Here is a 19,075-nt window from a genome sequence, read left to right as displayed (position 1 = left end):
GTCGAAAACCACTGATCTAGAGTATATTTCTCAAGTTTGTTTATAAGAAGGTCATGTGAGACGGTATCAAAAACCTTACTAAAGTTGAGATATATCACATCATCTGCTTCCCACTATCCACAAGGGTTGTTATACTGTCAAAGAAGGATATTAGGTTGGTTTGACATGATCTGTTCTTGACAAATTTGTGTTGACTGTTACTACCTTATTTTCTTCTAGGTGCTTACAAACTGTTTGATTATTTGCTCCATTATGTTTTGGTACCAACGTTAAACTGACTGGCCTATAATTCCATGGGTTGTCCTTACTCCCCTTTTTTATAAATAGGTACTATATTTGCCCTTTTCCAGTCCTCTGGTGTATCTCCCGTTCTCAAAGATAATCACTAATGGGCCCAGAGATCTCTTGAGCCAGTTCCTTAAGTATTCTAGGATTTATCTCATCAGGCTCTGTTCATTTAGACATCTAACTTGACTAAATTAGATATCTAGAAGCAAAGCAAGTTTAGCAGTTTTTCATAGGAAATCCTTATAATACCTTTCAAACTTTTTTCTTTCTAGGGATTCAAGATTTTCCAGAAACTATAAAGTGCTGTAAGTGTTTAACAATTATTGAAGCCAGTGTCAATCCAATTTCTAAGTGAGTATCAATAATTAGAGTTATGTTTATATTTATCACTGCAGATATTTTATAGATGTGGAAGTGAAAAGTAAAGGTGCACTGCAAAGCCCATGTACAAAGTTAATTTAATTATTTTTTAAATTAAGATCCCAAATTAAGGATGAATTTCACCCAAGTTGATGCATCAGTAACTTGCTGTGCAGGTTGTTGGAAAGGAGTCACTCTGGATCTTCATTTATGTGGATCCATTGGGTTGAATCTTCTGTAGCCATTATTCATGCTAGTAAATTGAAACAAAAGCCACAGAGAGGCTGTGCTGTAGCATCATTACTTGCATGTCAATGGGTGTGAATTCTATCCAGTCATCCACTTAATGCCCTGCACAAAGTCTGATCACTCTGGATTTTTGATGGGAGGGGTGAATTCTGATTTAAAAAAATGCACTGTGTGTAGATTACACAAATACAGATACTTACTTTCCAATTTTGCATAACATATTTGAAAACCTTTCCTTCTTCTATGTGGATTCCAAACATGGTGTGAATGTGCACCAGAGCCAGAACTGTTCATAGTAGTGTCAGTTATATCACATGTCTGAGGCTTTAAGAGGCCGTGCGGGTCGATGCTGGTCCAGTTCCCTCTTACTGCTGCATGGCCAGAATCAGAACCCCTGTTCCTTGGTGCTCCTAGTTTGCTACAAGTACTGCCTTTTTCACCGTTTTTCCTTGTACATAGTTTTTTCTTCTCTAGTTGTAGTTAGTTGTCCATTCAGATAGTTGCTAGTTGTTACTGTTTTGGACTTTCCCTCCCTTTGTGGGACTCTTCTGCAGCCTGGGGACTATCATAGAAGATTGGGATTGGAAGAGACCTCAGGAGGTCATCTAGTCCAACCCCCTGCTCAAAGCAGGACCAACTCCAACTAAATCATCCCACCCAGGGCTTTGTCAAGCTGGGCCTTAAAAACCTCTAAGAATGGAGATTCCACCACCTCCCTAGGTAACCCATTCCAGTGATTCACCACCCTCCTAGTGAGATAGTTTTTCCTAATATCCAGCTTAGACCTCCCCCACTGCAGACCATTGCTCCTTGTTCTTTCAGGCAAGCCAGGTTTTAAGTCCTGTGGTTTGTGCCCTCACTCCTTCTCTGTGAGCGACAAGCACCAATGTTGCCTTTACTGCTTGGGCAAAGTCCATATCACCGCTCGCTGCTGATTGATTCTGCCCCATACTTAGGAAGCTCAGGAGCTTTGCCTCCATAAGTTCCTCATGGAAGAAGCAATGTGGCCCTTTGGATCCAGCACCGGTGGATCTGTCAGAGTGCCCACTGGCAGCAGGCGCTTCCCCCAGTCCTTCCCACCCAGTGCCAGCGGTACCACCACCTCTGCTCAAATCCCACTGTGTGCATAAGAAGGACACTCACTGGAAACAAGGGCAGCTCCCCGACAGGGACTGCTGCTAAATACAACATTACCTCCCCAAGTTGCGCCAGGTTGGGTCATGTGTTTGGAGCATAAATCAAAGCATCACACTCTGTTGGCACCATCCTTAGCCATGGTTTCCATCCCGCTACCATCACCTCTGGCACTGTCCACACTGCAAAGACCATCTAGCCTGCCCATCTGGTCTTGTGCACACACCGGGATGTTTGTCCCCCCGACACTGACGGCTGAACTGCTGCTGCTTGCTGGCTCTCCTCCACATTCTGGACCACTGGTTAATCTCAGTCCTCCGTCTCTGGCTATGAAACACCTCTCCTGCTCATGGATTGCCCTGAGTCATCCCACCCCACACTGATGGGTCTGTCTCTACCAGATCCATCTTCAGAGTCAGACTGGTCTTCCGAACAGGACCCAGCCTTCTTCCTGGCTCACTCCTACAGCTTGGACCCCTGCAGCCAGCCCTCTCTGCCCCCCTAGGATCCACTGGCCAATCCATGGCTTGCCTACCCACGGGGACCACTGATGCCCAATGACCCCTGTGCTCGGCCCTACTGGTCTGTCTGGAATCTATACTGCCAGTGCGGACTCTCGTCATGCCTGCAGCACTGCCCGTGTCCACCTCCCATTGATCCCTCTGTCTTTGAGGATCCACACAATGCTTCTGCTCTTCCGGTGCCCTCTGTGCTGCCGGCACTATTGGCTCCCTCGGTTCCCACTGGCGCTTCTTCTCACCGGATGACATGCCCATTCCTTCTCCTCCTCCTCTCACCTCCGGATTACACATCCAGTATGAGGACCTTCTCTGCCACATGGCAGCTGCCCTCAACCTCCCCATGGAAGATGTACAGGAACCCCACGATCAGCTCCTGGACATCCTTTACCCCCCAGGATTTTCCCATACCACCTTGCCCATACACTATGCCATCCTTGAGCTAGCGCAAGCGGTTTTGCACACTCTGGCCTCCTGTGTCCTGACCCCAAAACAATCCAAGTGCAGATACAGTGTGCCAGCCAACCATGTAGACTTGTTCTCCTACCCACCACCAAATTCCTTGGTGATCTAGGTGACCATGGAATGTGCCCACCAGCAACATCTTCGCTCCACCTCCTCGGACCAGGCAGCGAAGAAGCTTGGTCTTATTGGGTATACGGTCTACTGCTCTGTGGGCCTGCACTTCTGCAGTGCCAGTTTACCAGGCCATCCTGGCAAAATATGACTTTCTTTCCTAAACCAATCTTGCGGATTTTCAAGCCTTCCTACCACTGGATAAGCAGCAGCACTTATTCGAGCACTTGCTCATGTTGATTCCATTCTAGGTGTGCACGTGCCCTCTTGTGCAGTTGTCTGAGATTTTTGCCTTAGCAGTATCCATAGAGTCAGCTGTGGCACCCTCTGGAGTGCCGTGTTCATGCAGCAGTATATCAGGCACTGCTGACCCTATGCCCTTTCAGTTCCTTCTTACCGCCCATGGTGGTTAGTCGGAAAGCCTTTCCCTGCTTGGCAAGGGCTAGCAGCTTTTAATCTCAACCAACTTTATGCCTTGAAGCCTTTGTAAATAGTTTGTTTATAGTATTAGTTAAATAGTTGTTAAATGTAATTGTTAATTAGCAGTTAGGGTTGCAGCAGGGACTTCGCCCCAGGAAACGCTCCCTGGTGCCGAGCAAAAAGGTCCAAGGGTCATCAAGCAAGGGACCTGGGCCAAACTGCCAGGCCACTCCGGAGCCACATGTTCGTGCCTCCCCGGTTGGGACTCCCAGCCCCCTCAAAAGTCTGCCACTGACTCCTGGGAGCGGTATGGGATCCACACCCTTGGCACCGTCATCTTCCAAGGTGCAGAGAATGCAGAGGCCTCCACCGCTAACGACTCGGGTGCCACAGGACTCAGCTCAGGCTCCACAAGAGGGCAAGCCAGACACTAAGACCCCTAAAGGAGCAGGAGAGTACCACCAGTCACTGGAGAAGAGGCAGTGATCCTCCCAATCATGTTGTGGATCCTGGGACAGGTCCAACACTCGCCCTCGGTCACCCAGACGAGTGTCAAGATCCCCTCAGCACTACTCACCTGCATGAGAACGTCATTCCCCATATTATTCCTGGCACCAGTCATCCTCCAGGACAACCAATCGCCAGCGCAGTGGGAGCATTCCCTGTCTCGGCTCCGGTCCCCCCAGCACTGGTACCGATCTCCCCAGTACCGACAACCATCACCCATCTCGCATAGGTCACCAGTAGCCATGACCAGCAAGCAGACGCAGGCTTCAACAGCCCCTCCCTGGTCACTGGAAGGGATTCCTCCAGCACAGAGGGCCAGTTCAGCCCATTGCCCAGGTCCCATCGGCGAGATTGGGCACTAGAGCCTGGGCCATTGTCTGCAGCACTGCAGTGGCAGCACAGCCATTCCAGCACAGTGGCCTTATTGGAGCTCATGGGGAGCACTTGTGATGACGATGCCCCCTTTGCAGCGCTCTTTGGTTGCCGCTTTGGAGCATCGTTTGGCGGCAACAATGGCACCGGGCTTGGTGCAGGGGACCTGTTCAGAGGTCTGACGAAGGAGTCTGTGCCCACCCTTAAGTCTCCTGCTCTGGAGGTGGTAGAACCCCTGGGACTCCCTCCAGCAGTCCAATCTTCCTTGTCATCAATGGAAAAGGCAGTTGTGGGGCCTTCAAGGGCTAGCACGAAGGACGACTTCAAGGAACATGAGGCTCTACTTCGGCATGTGGCTGAGGATTTTGGCCTGGAGGTGCAGGAGATGATGGAGCAGGAGGATACCCTCTTTAATGTCCTCTCAGCCTGTGCCTACCCGGGTTGCCCTACCCGTACATGAGAGTTCTTAAAATTGCCAAAGGCCTATGGCAAACCCCTTCTTCCATCTCTCCCACCTCCAAAAGGTCTGAAAAGAGATACTTTGAATACCTATATACCCACCCACCCCAGGGCTCGCTGGTTGTGTCTGTGGCCAATGAAAAAGACAAACAGAGTCACACCTCCTCGACTCCCAAGAACAAAGAGGCCAAAAGACTCAATCTCTTTGGGAGAAAAATTTATTCAATGGCCAGCTTACATTTTCGGGTGGCAAACCATCAGACCCCGTTGGGCAGATATGTTTTTAATCTCTGGGATGCTCTGTGCAAGTTCCAGGAATCTCTCCTGCAGGGTCTGGCCCAGGTGTTTGGCACCTCCAGCACCAAAGCCCTGGCAGCCTCGTCAGGGCTCTGCAAGAAGAAGGGACACTAGTTTCAGTCGTCGCCGCCCTTCTTCCTCTTGCTTGCCTGTGCAACCAGGTCCCACCAAGCACTTAGGGGGCCAGAAGTGCTCATTTTGAGGGTGCGCTCGAGAGTGATGCCCCAGTCAGTTACCCAGATCCATCGTGTTCTTTCCTCAACTGTCTCCGCTCCTACCATTCGGCTTGGTTGCAGGTAACCTTGGACCATTGGGTCCTGGATATAATATCTCGGGGCTATACCCTGCAATTTATGGCTGCCCCTCCCTCTCACCCACCCCCGTCCCTCCTCAGGGCCTGTTCTCATGAGCAACTCCTCTTGCAGGAGGTCGAAAAGCTCCTGCGCCTGGGGGCTGTGGCGGAGGTTCCTTGGGACATGGAAGGACGAGGATTCTACTCCCATTTCTTCCTAATCCCGAAGGCAAAGGGGGAACTAAGACCCATCCTGGACCTGTGTTACCTCAACAAGTCTCTCAAGAAATTCAAGTTCCGCATGGTTTCCCTGGCCTCCATCATCCCCTCCCTGGATCCAGGAGACTGGTACACAGCTCTCGGCTTAAAGGACATTTATTTTCATGTCTCCATATTCCCAGGGCACAGGTGTTTCCTCTGTTTTATATTGTCTGGACACCATTTCCAGTTCATGGCACTGCCCTTTGACCTGTCTTCAGTACACAGGGTGTTCACAAAATGTGTGGCACCAGCGGCGGTTTATCTGAGACAATGAGGGATCCAAATTTTCCTGTATCTCGACAACTGGCTTATCAAGGGCAGATCTCCAGAGCAAGTGCAAAGGAGCCTGATCTGGTGTGTTCCACCTGCTGCGATCTGGATCTGTTGGTAAACATGCAAAAGTCCATGTTAATGTCAGTCCAGCACACAGAGTTTATCAGAGTGATTCTCGACTCCACGCAAGCCATTGCCTTTCTCCTGAAAGCGTGATTTCAGGCCATGTTGGACCTGATCTCCCATGTAAAGAACCACCCGCTCACCACAGCCTACACTGTATGTGACTGCTGGGCCAGATGGCTGCCTGCATGTATCTGATCAGCCATGCTCGACTTCATCTACGGCCTTTGCAAGCATGGCTGGCCTCGGTCCATATCACCAGCAGGCACACCCTGGACCGAGTGGTCATGGTGCCGAACCACATCCCTTCATCCCTGGACTGGTGGCTGAATCCTGAGTCAATGCTGCAGGGAGTTCCCTTTGTGACCCTGTCACTAATCCAGGTCTCAGATGCATCAGATCTGGGGGGACCACTTGGGCAAGCTCATCATACAGGGTCATTGGTTTTGACATGACCTAGCCCTTCATATCAACATCAGAGAGCTCAGAGCGATTTGCCTGGCTTGCCAGGCTTTGTTGCCCCCACCTGAAAGGCAAGGTGGTGCAGGTCCTGATGGACAATATCGCCACGATGTATTACATCAACAGGCAGGGCGGTCCCAGGTCTTCGGCCCTTGTCGGGAGGCGCTTAGCCTTTGGGACTTGTATGTGTGGCATGCCATTCATCTGGTAGCCGCCCACCTACCTGGAAGCAAGAACGTCTTGGCAGATTGCCTCAGCAGGACCTTCTTGTCTTGTCACGAATGGTTGCTCCATCTGGAGGTGGTCAGCCTGTTCACGTCTAGGTGGAACAGAAAATGCCATGCGTTCTGTTCTCTGAGGGAAGGGACAAGGGCTCCCTGTCAGACACTTTCTCGATCTATGGTCAGGAGCGCTGCTGTATGCCTTCTCACCGGTTCCATTAATCCTCAGGGTCCTGGTAAAGGTGAAGACATTTGCTTTGTCCTACATCCTGATAGCTCTAGCATGGCTTCACCAGCACCTCATCATGCTGCTAAGTTTTTTGGCAGCTGTCCCGCTGCAGCTGCCTCTTCAGCTGGATTTGCTGTCCCAGAGCCACAGCAATCTGCTGCATCCGAACCTGGCGGTGCCGCACTTGACAGCTTGGCTACTGCATGGCTAAGTTTGGACGAACAGGCGTGTTCTGCTGGTGTCCAACGGTTTTGCTGGGCAGCAGGAAACCCTCCACCAGGGCAACCTACTTGGTGAAATGGAAATGATTCACGTGTTGGGTCTCAGATTGGCACGGGGCTGAAGCGGCCCCATTGCAGGACATCTTGGACTATTTGCTGTACGTTAAACCTGTCCGTCCCTCTCTTTGGTCAAAGTCCACCTGATGGCCATTTCAGCATTCCACCCTCTGTTTCAAGGCAGGTCAGTCTTCGCCCATCATATGACAGAGCAGTTCTTGAAAGGTCTGGAGTACCTCTACCCACACGTCCAGGACCCAGTCCCCCCTTGGGACCTGAATCTTGTGCTGTCAAGGGTCATGGATCCTCCCTTCGAATCCTTGGCTTCCTGCTCCTTCCTGCTTCTCTCCTGGAAGGTTTCTTTATTGGTCACTATAACTGTGGCCTCCAAGGTGCCCGTGATCAGGGCGCTCACCTAGGAACCGCCTTATACAGTCTTCTACAAGGATACGGTCCAGTTGTGCCCACACCCGGCATTTCTGCACAAGGTCATTTCCCCGTTTCATACTGGTCAGGACATATACTTACCAGTCTTCTGTCCCAAGCCTCATGTGTCAGATGAAGAATGAGGCTGCAGGCAGGCGCTGGCCTTCTACATAGACAGAATGAAGCCGTTCCGTAAGTCAATGTAGTTGTTTGTTGCTTATGAGCTGGCAAAGGTGCCTCTGCCAGTGATCGTGACAGCTCACTCAAGCAGGGGCGGCTCTAGCCATTTTGCTGCCCCAAGCATGGCGGCACGCCGCGGGGGGCACTCTGCCGGTCGCCAGTCCCGCGGCTCCGGTGGACCTCCCGCAGATGTGCCTGTGTAGAGTCCGCTGGTTCCAGTGGACCTCCCGCAGATGTGCCTGCGGAGAGTCCGCCAGTCCTGCAGCTCCAGTGGACCTCCCACAGGTGTGCCTGCGGATGCTCCACCGAACCCGCGGGACCAGCGGACCCTCCGCAGGGACGCCTGCGGGAGGTCCGCCAGAGCCACCAGCCGCCCTCCCAGGGACCGTCAGAGCACCCCCATGGCATGCCGCCCCAAGCACGCGCTTGGCGTGCTGGGGCCTGGAGCCGCCCCTGCACTCAACTAGGGTGCTGGCATAATCAGCAGATTTCCTGGCGCAGGTGTCGATCCAAGAAATCTGTCGGCCTGCTACCTGGTCATCTATCCACACGTTTTCATTTCATTACATGCTTACCCAGCAAGCTTGAGATGACCTTGGCTTTGGCAGAGCAGTATTGCAAGTGGCAAGACTGTGAACTCTTAGCCCACCTCTGTGGATATTGCTTTTGAGTCACTCTAGAATGGAATTGACATGAGCAAGCACTCAAAGAAGAAAAAACGGTTACCCAACTTTTCATAACTGTTTTTCTTCAAGATGTGTTGCTCAAGTCCATTCCATTATACGACGTCCTGCCCCTCTGTTGGAGTTGTCGGTAAGAAGGATCTGAGAGGGTGTAGGGCTGGCGGTGTCTGATGTACCACCGCTTGAGTGCAGCACTCCAGAGGGCACCATGGCCGACTCTATGGATATGGGTAAGGCAAAAATCTCCAGTAACTGCGCACGTGGGCACACGCACAGCTAGAATGGAATGGACATGAGCAGCACATCTCAAAGAACAACAGTTATGAAAAAGTGGGTAACCGGTTTTTTTCAACACCTCTTAGACGAACACAAATTAGTGGCCAAGGTAGTCCTTCAAGCTGCGGTCGATGCTGCTGACACTACCTCCCACTCCGTGGCTTCTGGACTGGTGTTCCGCTGTGACTTCTTGCTGCAGTCCAGCGGTTCCCTGAAGGAGGTCCAAACCGTACTTGAGAACTTCCCTTTCGATAACCAAAAACTCTTCGGTGACCAAACTGATGAATCCTTAAGGAGAGACGGAGGGACTCTTGGGTCACCCTCTAGTTCTGGGCCTCTATACCTCCGCCCCTACCTACAGGTGGCACTGGTCGTCTTTCTGACCTCGTCCCTGTGCTACTTACCAGTCCCCTCACACTGCTTTGCTGCCCTTACTGCTCTTATCGCACAACTACACCACCGATCATGCATGCGCGTTTGCCAGTGCTTCTCTCTCTTAGGCCAGATGATTGCCTGTACTGCAATCACTCCATTTGCTTGCTTGCATATGCGTTGCCTCCAACTGTAGCTATGCTCAACCTACGACCTGCAAAGGGATGCTCTCACTAAACTCACTCATTCCCCCCGCTCCCCTCACCCTGGCCTCCCTGGCCTGGTGGTGTAACCCATCCACAGTCCTCACGGGCATTCCGTTCGCACTTCCTATGCTTCGCTCCACTCTCACCACTGATGCCTCACTAGTGGGCTGGGGAGCCCACTTGAATAGTTGCAGGCCCAGGGCCTCTGGTCACCCCGAGAGGCAAGGATGCACATCAACATCCTGGAACCAAGTGCCATTCGCTTTGCCTCCTGGGCCTTTCTGCCACTCCTCTGTTCCTGCTATGTCCAGGTATTGTCCAGCAACGTGGTGGCGGTCGTCTATGTCAACAAGCAGGGCGGGGTCTGGTCCCCCTCCCCCTGTGTGGAGGGCATTCACCTTTGGAATTGGTGTCTCCGGCACAGCATCATCTTCCATGCTGTACACCTTTCCGGCGTGAGCAACTTCCTAATAGATGAGCTCAGTCATTTCTTCCATGCCAGTCATGAGTGGGAAATCCACGATCTGCTCCATCTTTCGCCAATGGGGCATGCCTCGATGGGACCTCTTTGCCAGGGAGATGCCTTTCTCATTCCCTGGACCAACGTGCTCTGTTATGTCTCTCCCCCCGCCCCAAATTCTCCTGCTTCCCCAGGTCCTGCGCAAGATCTGGTGGGATTGGGCAATGGTTGCCATCACCTCCAGACGGTGCATCAGTGAACTGGTAGCCATGATGGTGGGACTGCCCTTCACCATCTTCCACCGTGACAAGGTGGATGCCTTCATCCCAAATTCCTTCCCAAAATGGTCTCCCCATTCCACCTCAACCAGTGTGTACATTTACCCACCTTCTAATCTAAGCTGCATGCCTCCTTTAGGGAGTGCATGCTGCACTCCCTCAATGTCTGCTGAGCACTGGCCTTCTACCTCCAGCACACCCGTGACTTCTGTGCCTACCCTAGTCTCTTCCTCGCCATCGTTGACCGCTTTCGAGGCTGCACACTCTCTCATCGCAACGTCTCTCCCACTGGATCTCCAGCTTCATTGTGGACTGTTATGCTCCGTTTGGCTCCCCCCCCCCCGCCTCCTGTAAGGAGTCTCAGCCCACTCCATGTGGTCTCATGCTGCCACATTAGCTTTCCTTGCAGACGTCCCATGGCAGGACAGGTGCCAGGCAGCCACTTGGTCCTCCGTCCAAACCTTTACCACTTATTATGCCTCACCCCACCGTGGTGGCAGATGCGGCTGTTTGCTGTGCCATCCTTCTGACTATGACTTCTGGAGAGCCCTTGCACCCGCCTCCGCACTGAGTACTGCTCGCTACTCTCACATGACCATCACATGAAGAAGAAGAGATTACTTACTGTAACTGGAGGTTCTTTGAGATGTGTGGTCCCTATCTGGATTTCAATCCCATTATCCATCCCCTCTGCTCTGGGCTTTGCTACTGCCTGGTAAGAGGGAACTGGAGTGGCGTTGACCCTCATGGCCTCTTAAAGCATCTGATGCACCATGTGGTCGATGCATGTGCGGGTCAGTGGACACTACTGTGAACACTTCCGGCACATGGCACGCATGTACACCCACATTTGGAATCCAGATAGGGACCACACATCTCAAAGAACCTCCAGTTACAGTAAGTAACCTTCTGTTATTATTCTTCCAAGGTCTCAATCCTGCAAAAATTTACAGATATGTTCATAGGTCTTTGGGAGGGTCAAGACCCAAGTGTTGAGTTTAAGATCTTCTACTTTTCCCCTGTAAAAATTGATAACCTAAACATACCAAACAATAAAGAATGCAATATTGTACTATTTTTGATGCCTGGTGTCATCAACTGCTGGAAGCATGAGTAAAGGGAAAAGTCATTTTCGATCACACACACACTCACTCACTCACTCTCATTCAAAATGGACGTTTAAACATTTTAAAACACCAGCTATGGTAGTGAGTTACTAGTTAGTATGCAATAGATGCAACAGATAAGCAGAGAGGTCTTTAATAACATCTGACATTCAAATTAATGGGTTTTATGCACAAGCACAACTGCAAAATCAGAGTCTAAGATTATCGTATAGGTACTGTGCAAGCTAGAAAAAAAGAGATGGCTGAAATGTTGGTAATAGTATTTGTTTCAGGTGCTCATTAAATGTAATTTCTTGTTTTATGGTATATTTGTGTGGATTCCTGCAGTAAATTTTATTGTCCAAAGTTTTGTTCTAAAATTACATTGCCATTTTAAATGTACATATATGTTCTTTTAATGATTGTGGATTTTAAAGTCTGTAAATGTAGCTTTCAGGTTATTAACCTTTGACAGAAAATGCAATGGAGCTTACTGAGTTATTGATCTATATATTATGATTTGCCCTATAGCGTATTATGAAGACACTCGAAATGAAACACTGATGTAAAGAAAAGATGAAATCTTGTGTTAATTGAGTTATTTGTCCAAGGACTCAAAATTCATTCCTGTATTAATCTGAAACCTAAAACTGGTTATAAATTAAATGATCACATTTTGAAAAATAAGTGCCTAATCTTGCAAACCCTGACTTATGTAAGGACTGTCATGTGAATAAGGGTTTCTCCAATCAGGCCCCTAGTTCATACAGAATATATGGTGTGGTAGATTGTTTTAAAACGTATGCTAGTGTTCATTGAATAATTGCCAGATTATAGTGTGATAATAAAAAATTGTAAGAGATAATGTAATATTTCAGCTCTTTGATGTGACATTGTTTGGCTTGGCATCTGTAGCATCTTTTTAATTATTCTGAGGTATAAGACTTTCTATTTAATGGGCTCAGTTCTGCATGGTGTTGAGTACAATGGCTCAATCCAACAGAACAATTGTAATCTCGTTAAAGTCAGTGGCTAAATGCTTAATTTTCCCACCTCAGTATTATCTAAATAATGTATTGTTGTATGGAATTTCCTTGGGTTGCCTAGCCAATATACCTAGATAACTCCATTCTGCCCAAACAGTGACTGGGTTTGCATGCCACCAGGTTGAAAATGTTATGCATTCTGCAACGTGTTGTAGCTTTAAAGCTGCCATATAGGAGTGGATGCTTATTCCCCCAACAGGGGTAGTCCTGGGCAAGCATAGTTTATTTTGTGCCAGTCTCTCTTGATTTCATCTGATGCCAGGAGGTTGCTTGTGGTTGGGGGCCAATGGAAAGGTCTCTAGGGATATGTCTACACTGCAGTTTTTAGATCTGCAGCCTGAGCCCCACGAGCTTAAACCTATGTCAATTGACCCGGGCTCTGAGACTTACTGCTCCAGGAATTTTATTGCAATGTAGACTTACCCTAGGAGACTGTTCTACCCAGCAGTCCAGTGGCTGCTCTAAGTTATGTAGAGGGCCAGTTTAGTTCATCTTAGCTGGCCCAGGGTTGGGAGATTTGTCTGTGAGCCACCTGCGTTTCCCTCCTCTCAGCATGACTCAGCTCAGTAATGAGCCCAAAGTTCTCAGCAGCAACAGGATCAGACCACTTCTGGAAAGTGAGAACAGGCATTCGCATGGTCCTTTTGTGGCCGGCATTGCAACATATTTACATGCCAGATACGCTAAACATTCATATGCCCCTTCATGCTTTGGCCACCATTCCAGAGGACATGCTTCCATGCTGATGATGCGTGTTAAAAAAAAAAGTGTCAATTAAATTTGTGACTGTACTCCCTGGGGGGGGAGAAATATATGTCTCCTGCTCTGTTTTACCCACATTCTGCATATATTTCATATTATAGCACTCTTGGATGATGACCCAGCACACGTTTGTTTTAAGAACACTTTCACAGCTGATTTGACAAAACGCAAAGAAGGTACCGATGTGAAATTTCTAAAAATAGCTACAGCACTCACCCTAGGTTTAAGAATCTGAAGTGCCTTCCAAAATCTGAGAGGGATGTGACGTGGAGCATGCTTTTAGAAGTCTTAAAAGAGCAACACCCTGATGCGGAAACCACAGAACCCAAACCACCAAAAAGGAAAATGAACCTTCTCCTGGTGGCATCTGACTCACGATGATGAAAATGAACATCCATCAGTCCGCACTGCTTTGGATCGTTATCAAGCAGAACCCGTCATCAGCATGGAAGCATGGTTGGAATGGGGGTTGAAGCATGAAGGAACATATGAATCTTTAGTGCATCTGGCTAAAATATCTTGCAATGCCATCTACAACAGTGCTGTCTGAATGCCTGTTCTCATTTTCAGGTGACATTATAAACAAGAAGCAGGCAGCATTATCTCCTGCAAATTGTACCTAATCTTGTTTGTCTGAGTGATTGGCTGATCAAGAAGGAGGACTGAGTGGACTTGTAGGCTCTAAAGTTTTACATTGTTTTATTTTTGAAGGCAGTTTTTTTGTACATAATTCTACATTTGTAAGTTCAACTTTCATGACAAACAGATTGCACTACAGTACTTGTATGAAGTGAATTGAAAAATACATTTTTTTGATTTTTACAGTGCAAATATTTGTAATAAAAAATAAATATAAAGTGAGCACTGTACACTTTGTATTCTGTGTTGTAATTGAAATTAATATATTTGAAAAGGTAGTAAGCATCTAAAAATATTTAAAATAAATTGTATTCTATTGTTTTTAACAGTGCGATTAATCATATGATTAATTTTTAATCGCTTGACAGCCCCCTAATGTATATACAATTACAATACTACCTTTATCATCAAAAGACATGCTATATCATAGAGAAATAGAGCCCCATTCAAGAAGTTATGAAAAGTGAAGCACTCAGCATATGCTTGCCATTTCAGTAAAAAAAAAATCCTCTGATAAAAAGCTTAAAATAGGACAAGAGAGAAGGATGAAGCCGCTTTAATGTGTCAGGCACATAAATTTAATCCTGTGACAGTAACAGGGAGAAGTTGTGTGCTATTTGTTTTAATAACAAGCAAAAATGCCATCTGTAACAAGTTTCTCAATAAATTCTTCTTTTTCATAAGCTGCGTAGCTAAGGGGTGTGAGGGTGGAGAACTTACCATGTTCTCCTTAGAGATTTACATTTGCATTGTTTCTATAGCAACTCAGATTCAAGGACTAAATCTTTAACTTCTTTTTAGGCTGCCAGATGGTTTCACGCAGCTTCTAAACTTGACCCAGCTCTACCTAAATGATGCCTTTCTGGAGTTTCTTCCAGCTAACTTTGGAAGGTAAGTTAATTGTTAAACCACATTACCACTTCACAAGCAATTAATTTAGTTTTAAAAGATCATGTAGAAGCGGTATGCATGAAAAACAAAAAATATGATTGTTAGTCTCTGCAATCCAGTTTTGATGAATGATAAGAGGTAGGAGTCGAACTGGTTTCAGCTGGGAGGTTGGGGAAGAGATCCTGAGTAGTGGGGAGCTATTAAATGAGTTAGGAAGAGATGGATGTGGGAAGAGGAATAGTGCCAAGCTAGAGGACAGTAGAATAAAAGCAGTTAGACTGATGACCCCCAGAATTAGCTAGTGTGTGCCAGCACTGTGTAAGCAACTTGGTTTACTGCAATACTTTGATCCAGCTTCTCAGTGGCCAGTGTTTGTGCTTCTCTTTGCTTGTCCTTGACCAAAAGTGACTGCTACTTTTTGGCCAAAAGGACAGAAGGAACAAAGTAAGGTCTGTTCTGGTAGGGTCTATTTCTGGTTGCTTCCTCTGGTGAGGAATCCAAGGGCTGCCGGTCAGGAAGAAAGAGAAAAATGTGTGTGGCAGAGTGAGCCAAAGTAGAGATGTGAAAGTAAGAGCCAAAGAGAGAGGAAAAAGGGAATGTAGACTGATTGATAGATATAGAGAAGAAGTGAAAAGAGTAGTAAGAAGACAAAGCTGAGAAAATAGAAAAACAGAAAACCCAGGAGCAGGGGGAAAAAAAACAAGAAATAAGAGAAGTTGGAGCAGGCGATACTTTAAAAAAAAAAAAAGCTGAGTCTGCAGAAACAGGGTAGCAAATACAGTTTGAGTGTTGGCAATAAGGATGTTGGAAATGCACTATTGCACACGTTGCCCTTGGAAACTGCCTTGAAGTTGGCTAGCTAATTGACCCAGCAGTGTCTGCGCAATTCTTGAATGCTTTGTGGTAGATGGCAGACAGCACTAGCTATGATTGACCACACAGTAATTTTAATGGTGTTTGGACTGAACAAATCATCACTGTTTGTTATTTCACTTTTTTCTGTTCTGCTCTCTGGGTGTGCAGTGTGGCCACTCCAATGACTGTTGAAAGAGACAGGCTAATTTCAAGATATTGCCAGCATCTCTGTTTGGATTTCCACTTCAATGTAACCAATTGTAGGCCCAATCCTGAAGTCCAGATTTAAATAAAACTATTGCGTCAAGGGAAGTTTTGCTTGAGTAAGGATTGCAGGATTTCACCCTGTATTACCATACATTGTGTATGTACAGTAAATATGTAAAGTACACTTACCTTATGTGTTGAGGATATAGAACAGGGGTGGGAAAACATTTTTGGCCTGAGAACCACGTCTGGGTATGGAAATTGTATGGTGGGCCATGAATGCTCATGAAATTGGGGGTTAAGGTGTGGGAGGGGGTGAGGGCTCTGGGGTGGGGCTGGGGATGAGAGGTTGGGGGTGCAGGAGGGTCCTCCGGACTGGGACCGAGGGGGTTTGAGGGCAGGAGGGGGATCAGGGCTGGGGCAGGGGGTTGGGATGCAAGAGGGGGTTAGGGGTGCAGGCTCTGGACGGTGCTTACCTCAAGCAGCTCCCAGAAGCAGCAGCATGTCCCCCATCCGGCTCTTACGAGAAGGCGCCGCTCCTGCAGCTCCCATTGGCTGCGGTTCCCACACGCAGGAGCTGGGAACGTCTGAAGGGCTGGATGTGGCCCCTGGGCCATAGTTTGCCCATCCCAATATAGAAATTGTCATACATGGTGATGTGGTATAAAGGTTTTATCAGTATGGGTTTGGGATGGACATACTATTCATGAGTGGTTAAGCCACAGGTTAATTATGCAGATGAATGTTGACAAAATCTTTCATGTTTTTTATAAGCTGCAAAATATGTTTCAGAAAAAAAAATTTAGGAATACTTTTTAGATTTATTTAAAAAAAATGTATTGGTAGTATTTCTTGTAACCTTCTGCGTATAAAGCTGGTTGCCTTAGTTACCATGAGTCTGATTGTACAGGGCTCAGAGGGAGCCATAAAAGATCTGATAATTTAAAATAGTTTTTCTGTACATAAAGAAGTCATGACTTCAGAGTATGCTATCTTAGGAAGTAAATGCTGGGTCCCATTGGTAATCTGGGAATTTCTCTTTCCAATGGTATTAAACCTTTTTCTAGCCCTGCAGGATAATGAGGTATTGAATTTTAAGCTGCTACATTTTTTTTACTTCAAAACACTGACCCGGAACTGAATCTTACCAGTCCTTTGGTAAGGACAGGGCTTTGGACAGGAGTAATTTGAGAAAAAATTCCCACTTAAAGAGAAACAGGAAGAAAAATGTTGGTTGTTTTAGCTTACTCTGGGGTTTGAAATATTTGAGTAAATCTCAAGGGAGATGGTTTTGTGTGGAGGGCAGGCAATGTGGTCAAAGATCAGTGGAAAATAAATGCATGACATGCTTCTGCAGTTTACCACAGGGATATCCCCTCAATATATGGTACATATTGGATTTATCGTGCACTTTGATTGTTTTCCTTCCCTCAGAGGTCTGTACAGTTAGATTCATGGTATCTAGGGAGCCTGACTTTAGAGGTAGAGGGGTATAAAAATATCAACAAAATCACTCAAAAACCCTCTAAAATTTTCTGAAATATCTTCCCATCGCATATATAGGAAGGATAGTGTGGTGTAAACTAAAGATTTCAGTGGCATGGCTTTTGGATGGCCTCACTACTTAGGAGTGGCAAACTTGCAAAAGAATTATGCGGGTTAACCCAGTTTAACAGAATCCTTTATTAAGTTCAGGCCTGAGCAGAGTGGAATCAGTCAGTCATGGGAAGACAATGCTTGGTACAAATTTTGCATGCTCCCAAATCACTTAGAGAATTCTGTAGGAGAACACTTCAACCACCCTGGCCACACAATAGCAGATCTTAAGGTGGCCATTCTACAGCAAAAAAACTTCAGGACCAGACTTCAAAGAGAAACTGGTGAGCTTCAGTTCATCTGCAAATTTGACACCATCAGCTCAGGATTAAACAAAGACTGTGAATGGCTAGCCAACTACAAAACCAGTTTCTCCTCTCTTGGTGTTCACACCTCAACTGCTAGAAGAGGGCCTCATCCTCCCTGATTGAACTAACCTCGTTATCTCTAGACTGATTCTTGCCTGCATATTTATACCTGCCCCTGGAAATTTCCACTACATGCATCCGACGAAGTGGGTATTCACCCACGAAAGCTCATGCTCCCAAACGTCTGTTAGTCTATAAGGTGCCACAAGACTCTTTGCTGCTTTTAGAGAATTCTGTTGTTTCAATTTAGCATATGGGCCCAAAGAGTCAAAGGTGTTAACATGACCCTGGAACTGTCCAACATTACAGTTTTAAACACAGTTTGTGGTTTGGTATATAGAGACTTCAGCCCACATAGTACCTTGGCAAATGCACCATTTTTTTTAACCTTTTATTAAGGATACAGAAAAGAAGACAGACAATTAAAGCACTTGAAATGTAAAGTTTTAAATAAGGCTTTAATTTTAACAATCCCTTGTTCCCTTTCTCTTTATCTGAAGAGTTTTTAGAAGAAAAAAACCCCTTGTTTGACAGTCTCTTAGATGGTATTAAAGATAGTAATAATAATTATTTTTTCGGGAGAAAAGAGAAGTTAGTTAAGGTGGACTGGAGCTGTTGTTTTTCCAATCCTGTTTCCTAGAAGCCAAAACAAGACAAACACAAAAGGGGGGAAAAAATAACAGCTCAGATAGAAAATGCAGCTTATGTCTCTCATGCTGAGACTCACTTGCAACTTACTTCTTGAGAAACATAGGCCCAGCATGCAGTCTTATCAGCCACTCCAAGACATGGCAAACTTGTGCCAGTGTCCATTGTTTAGAGAATTGCATTTTGCTGCCTCTATCTGGCCAGAGGCTTACAGTAGTATTGAAAAATATACAGTCCTGGTCAGCTAAGTCAGACTCATACTAGACAGAAGGGAAAAGGAGAGAGAGAAAAGAAAAGAAATAAGGTAGGGAATGAAAAGGACACATTGGTGTAAGAGGGTGTGGAGACTAAGTAAGCCATTATCGTGAGTAGCCTCCATCCATTCATCTGTATTCCCCCTGAAAGTCTCTCTCTCTCTTTTTTTTAAAAGAACCTCAAAAGGGAGTGTTGGGTGCAATAGCCCATTCTCTCAATCTTTTATCCACCAATTAGAACTAATTTCGGACACAATAATTTTGGTTAATTGATTTCTGGTCTCACATTGCTCTTTGTCTACCAGGCATGATTTTAACACAGTTCTTGAATTATAATATCAGGAGACCTTTTTGTTTGAACGTATTCAGTCTTTGTCTCTTTTTTGCACCTTTCCCCATCTACATTTATTGTAATAGGTTACCATGACATCTTATGAACTTTCTCTCACTTTTTACAGTTGAGCTTATAATTAGGCTTTATTTGCAGGCCTAATTATTGCGAC

General features: G+C 46.7%; 1 protein-coding gene across 16 annotated transcripts in view; it reads left to right on the top strand.

Moving 5' to 3' along the window:
- Window positions 1-19,075, top strand: part of LRRC7 (leucine rich repeat containing 7) — a 345,675-nt gene that overhangs the window by 149,705 nt on the left and 176,895 nt on the right. For all 16 annotated transcript variants that reach the window (XR_005583710.1, XM_039484896.1, XM_039484891.1 and 13 more), the window contains exons 5-6: window positions 561-639; window positions 14,555-14,644. Coding sequence is in view for 15 of the 16 variants with exons in the window: in XM_039484896.1 (XP_039340830.1) it covers window positions 561-639; window positions 14,555-14,644 (169 nt within the window). In the remaining variant the exon portion in view is untranslated. The remainder of the gene's footprint in view (window positions 1-560; window positions 640-14,554; window positions 14,645-19,075) is intronic.

This window comes from Mauremys reevesii, linkage group 8 (assembly GCF_016161935.1).
Source record: "Mauremys reevesii isolate NIE-2019 linkage group 8, ASM1616193v1, whole genome shotgun sequence".
Classification (NCBI taxonomy): Eukaryota; Metazoa; Chordata; order Testudines; family Geoemydidae; genus Mauremys; species Mauremys reevesii.
The sequence above is the reverse complement of the archived record's forward strand: the minus strand, read 5'-3'. Positions and strand labels throughout refer to the sequence as shown.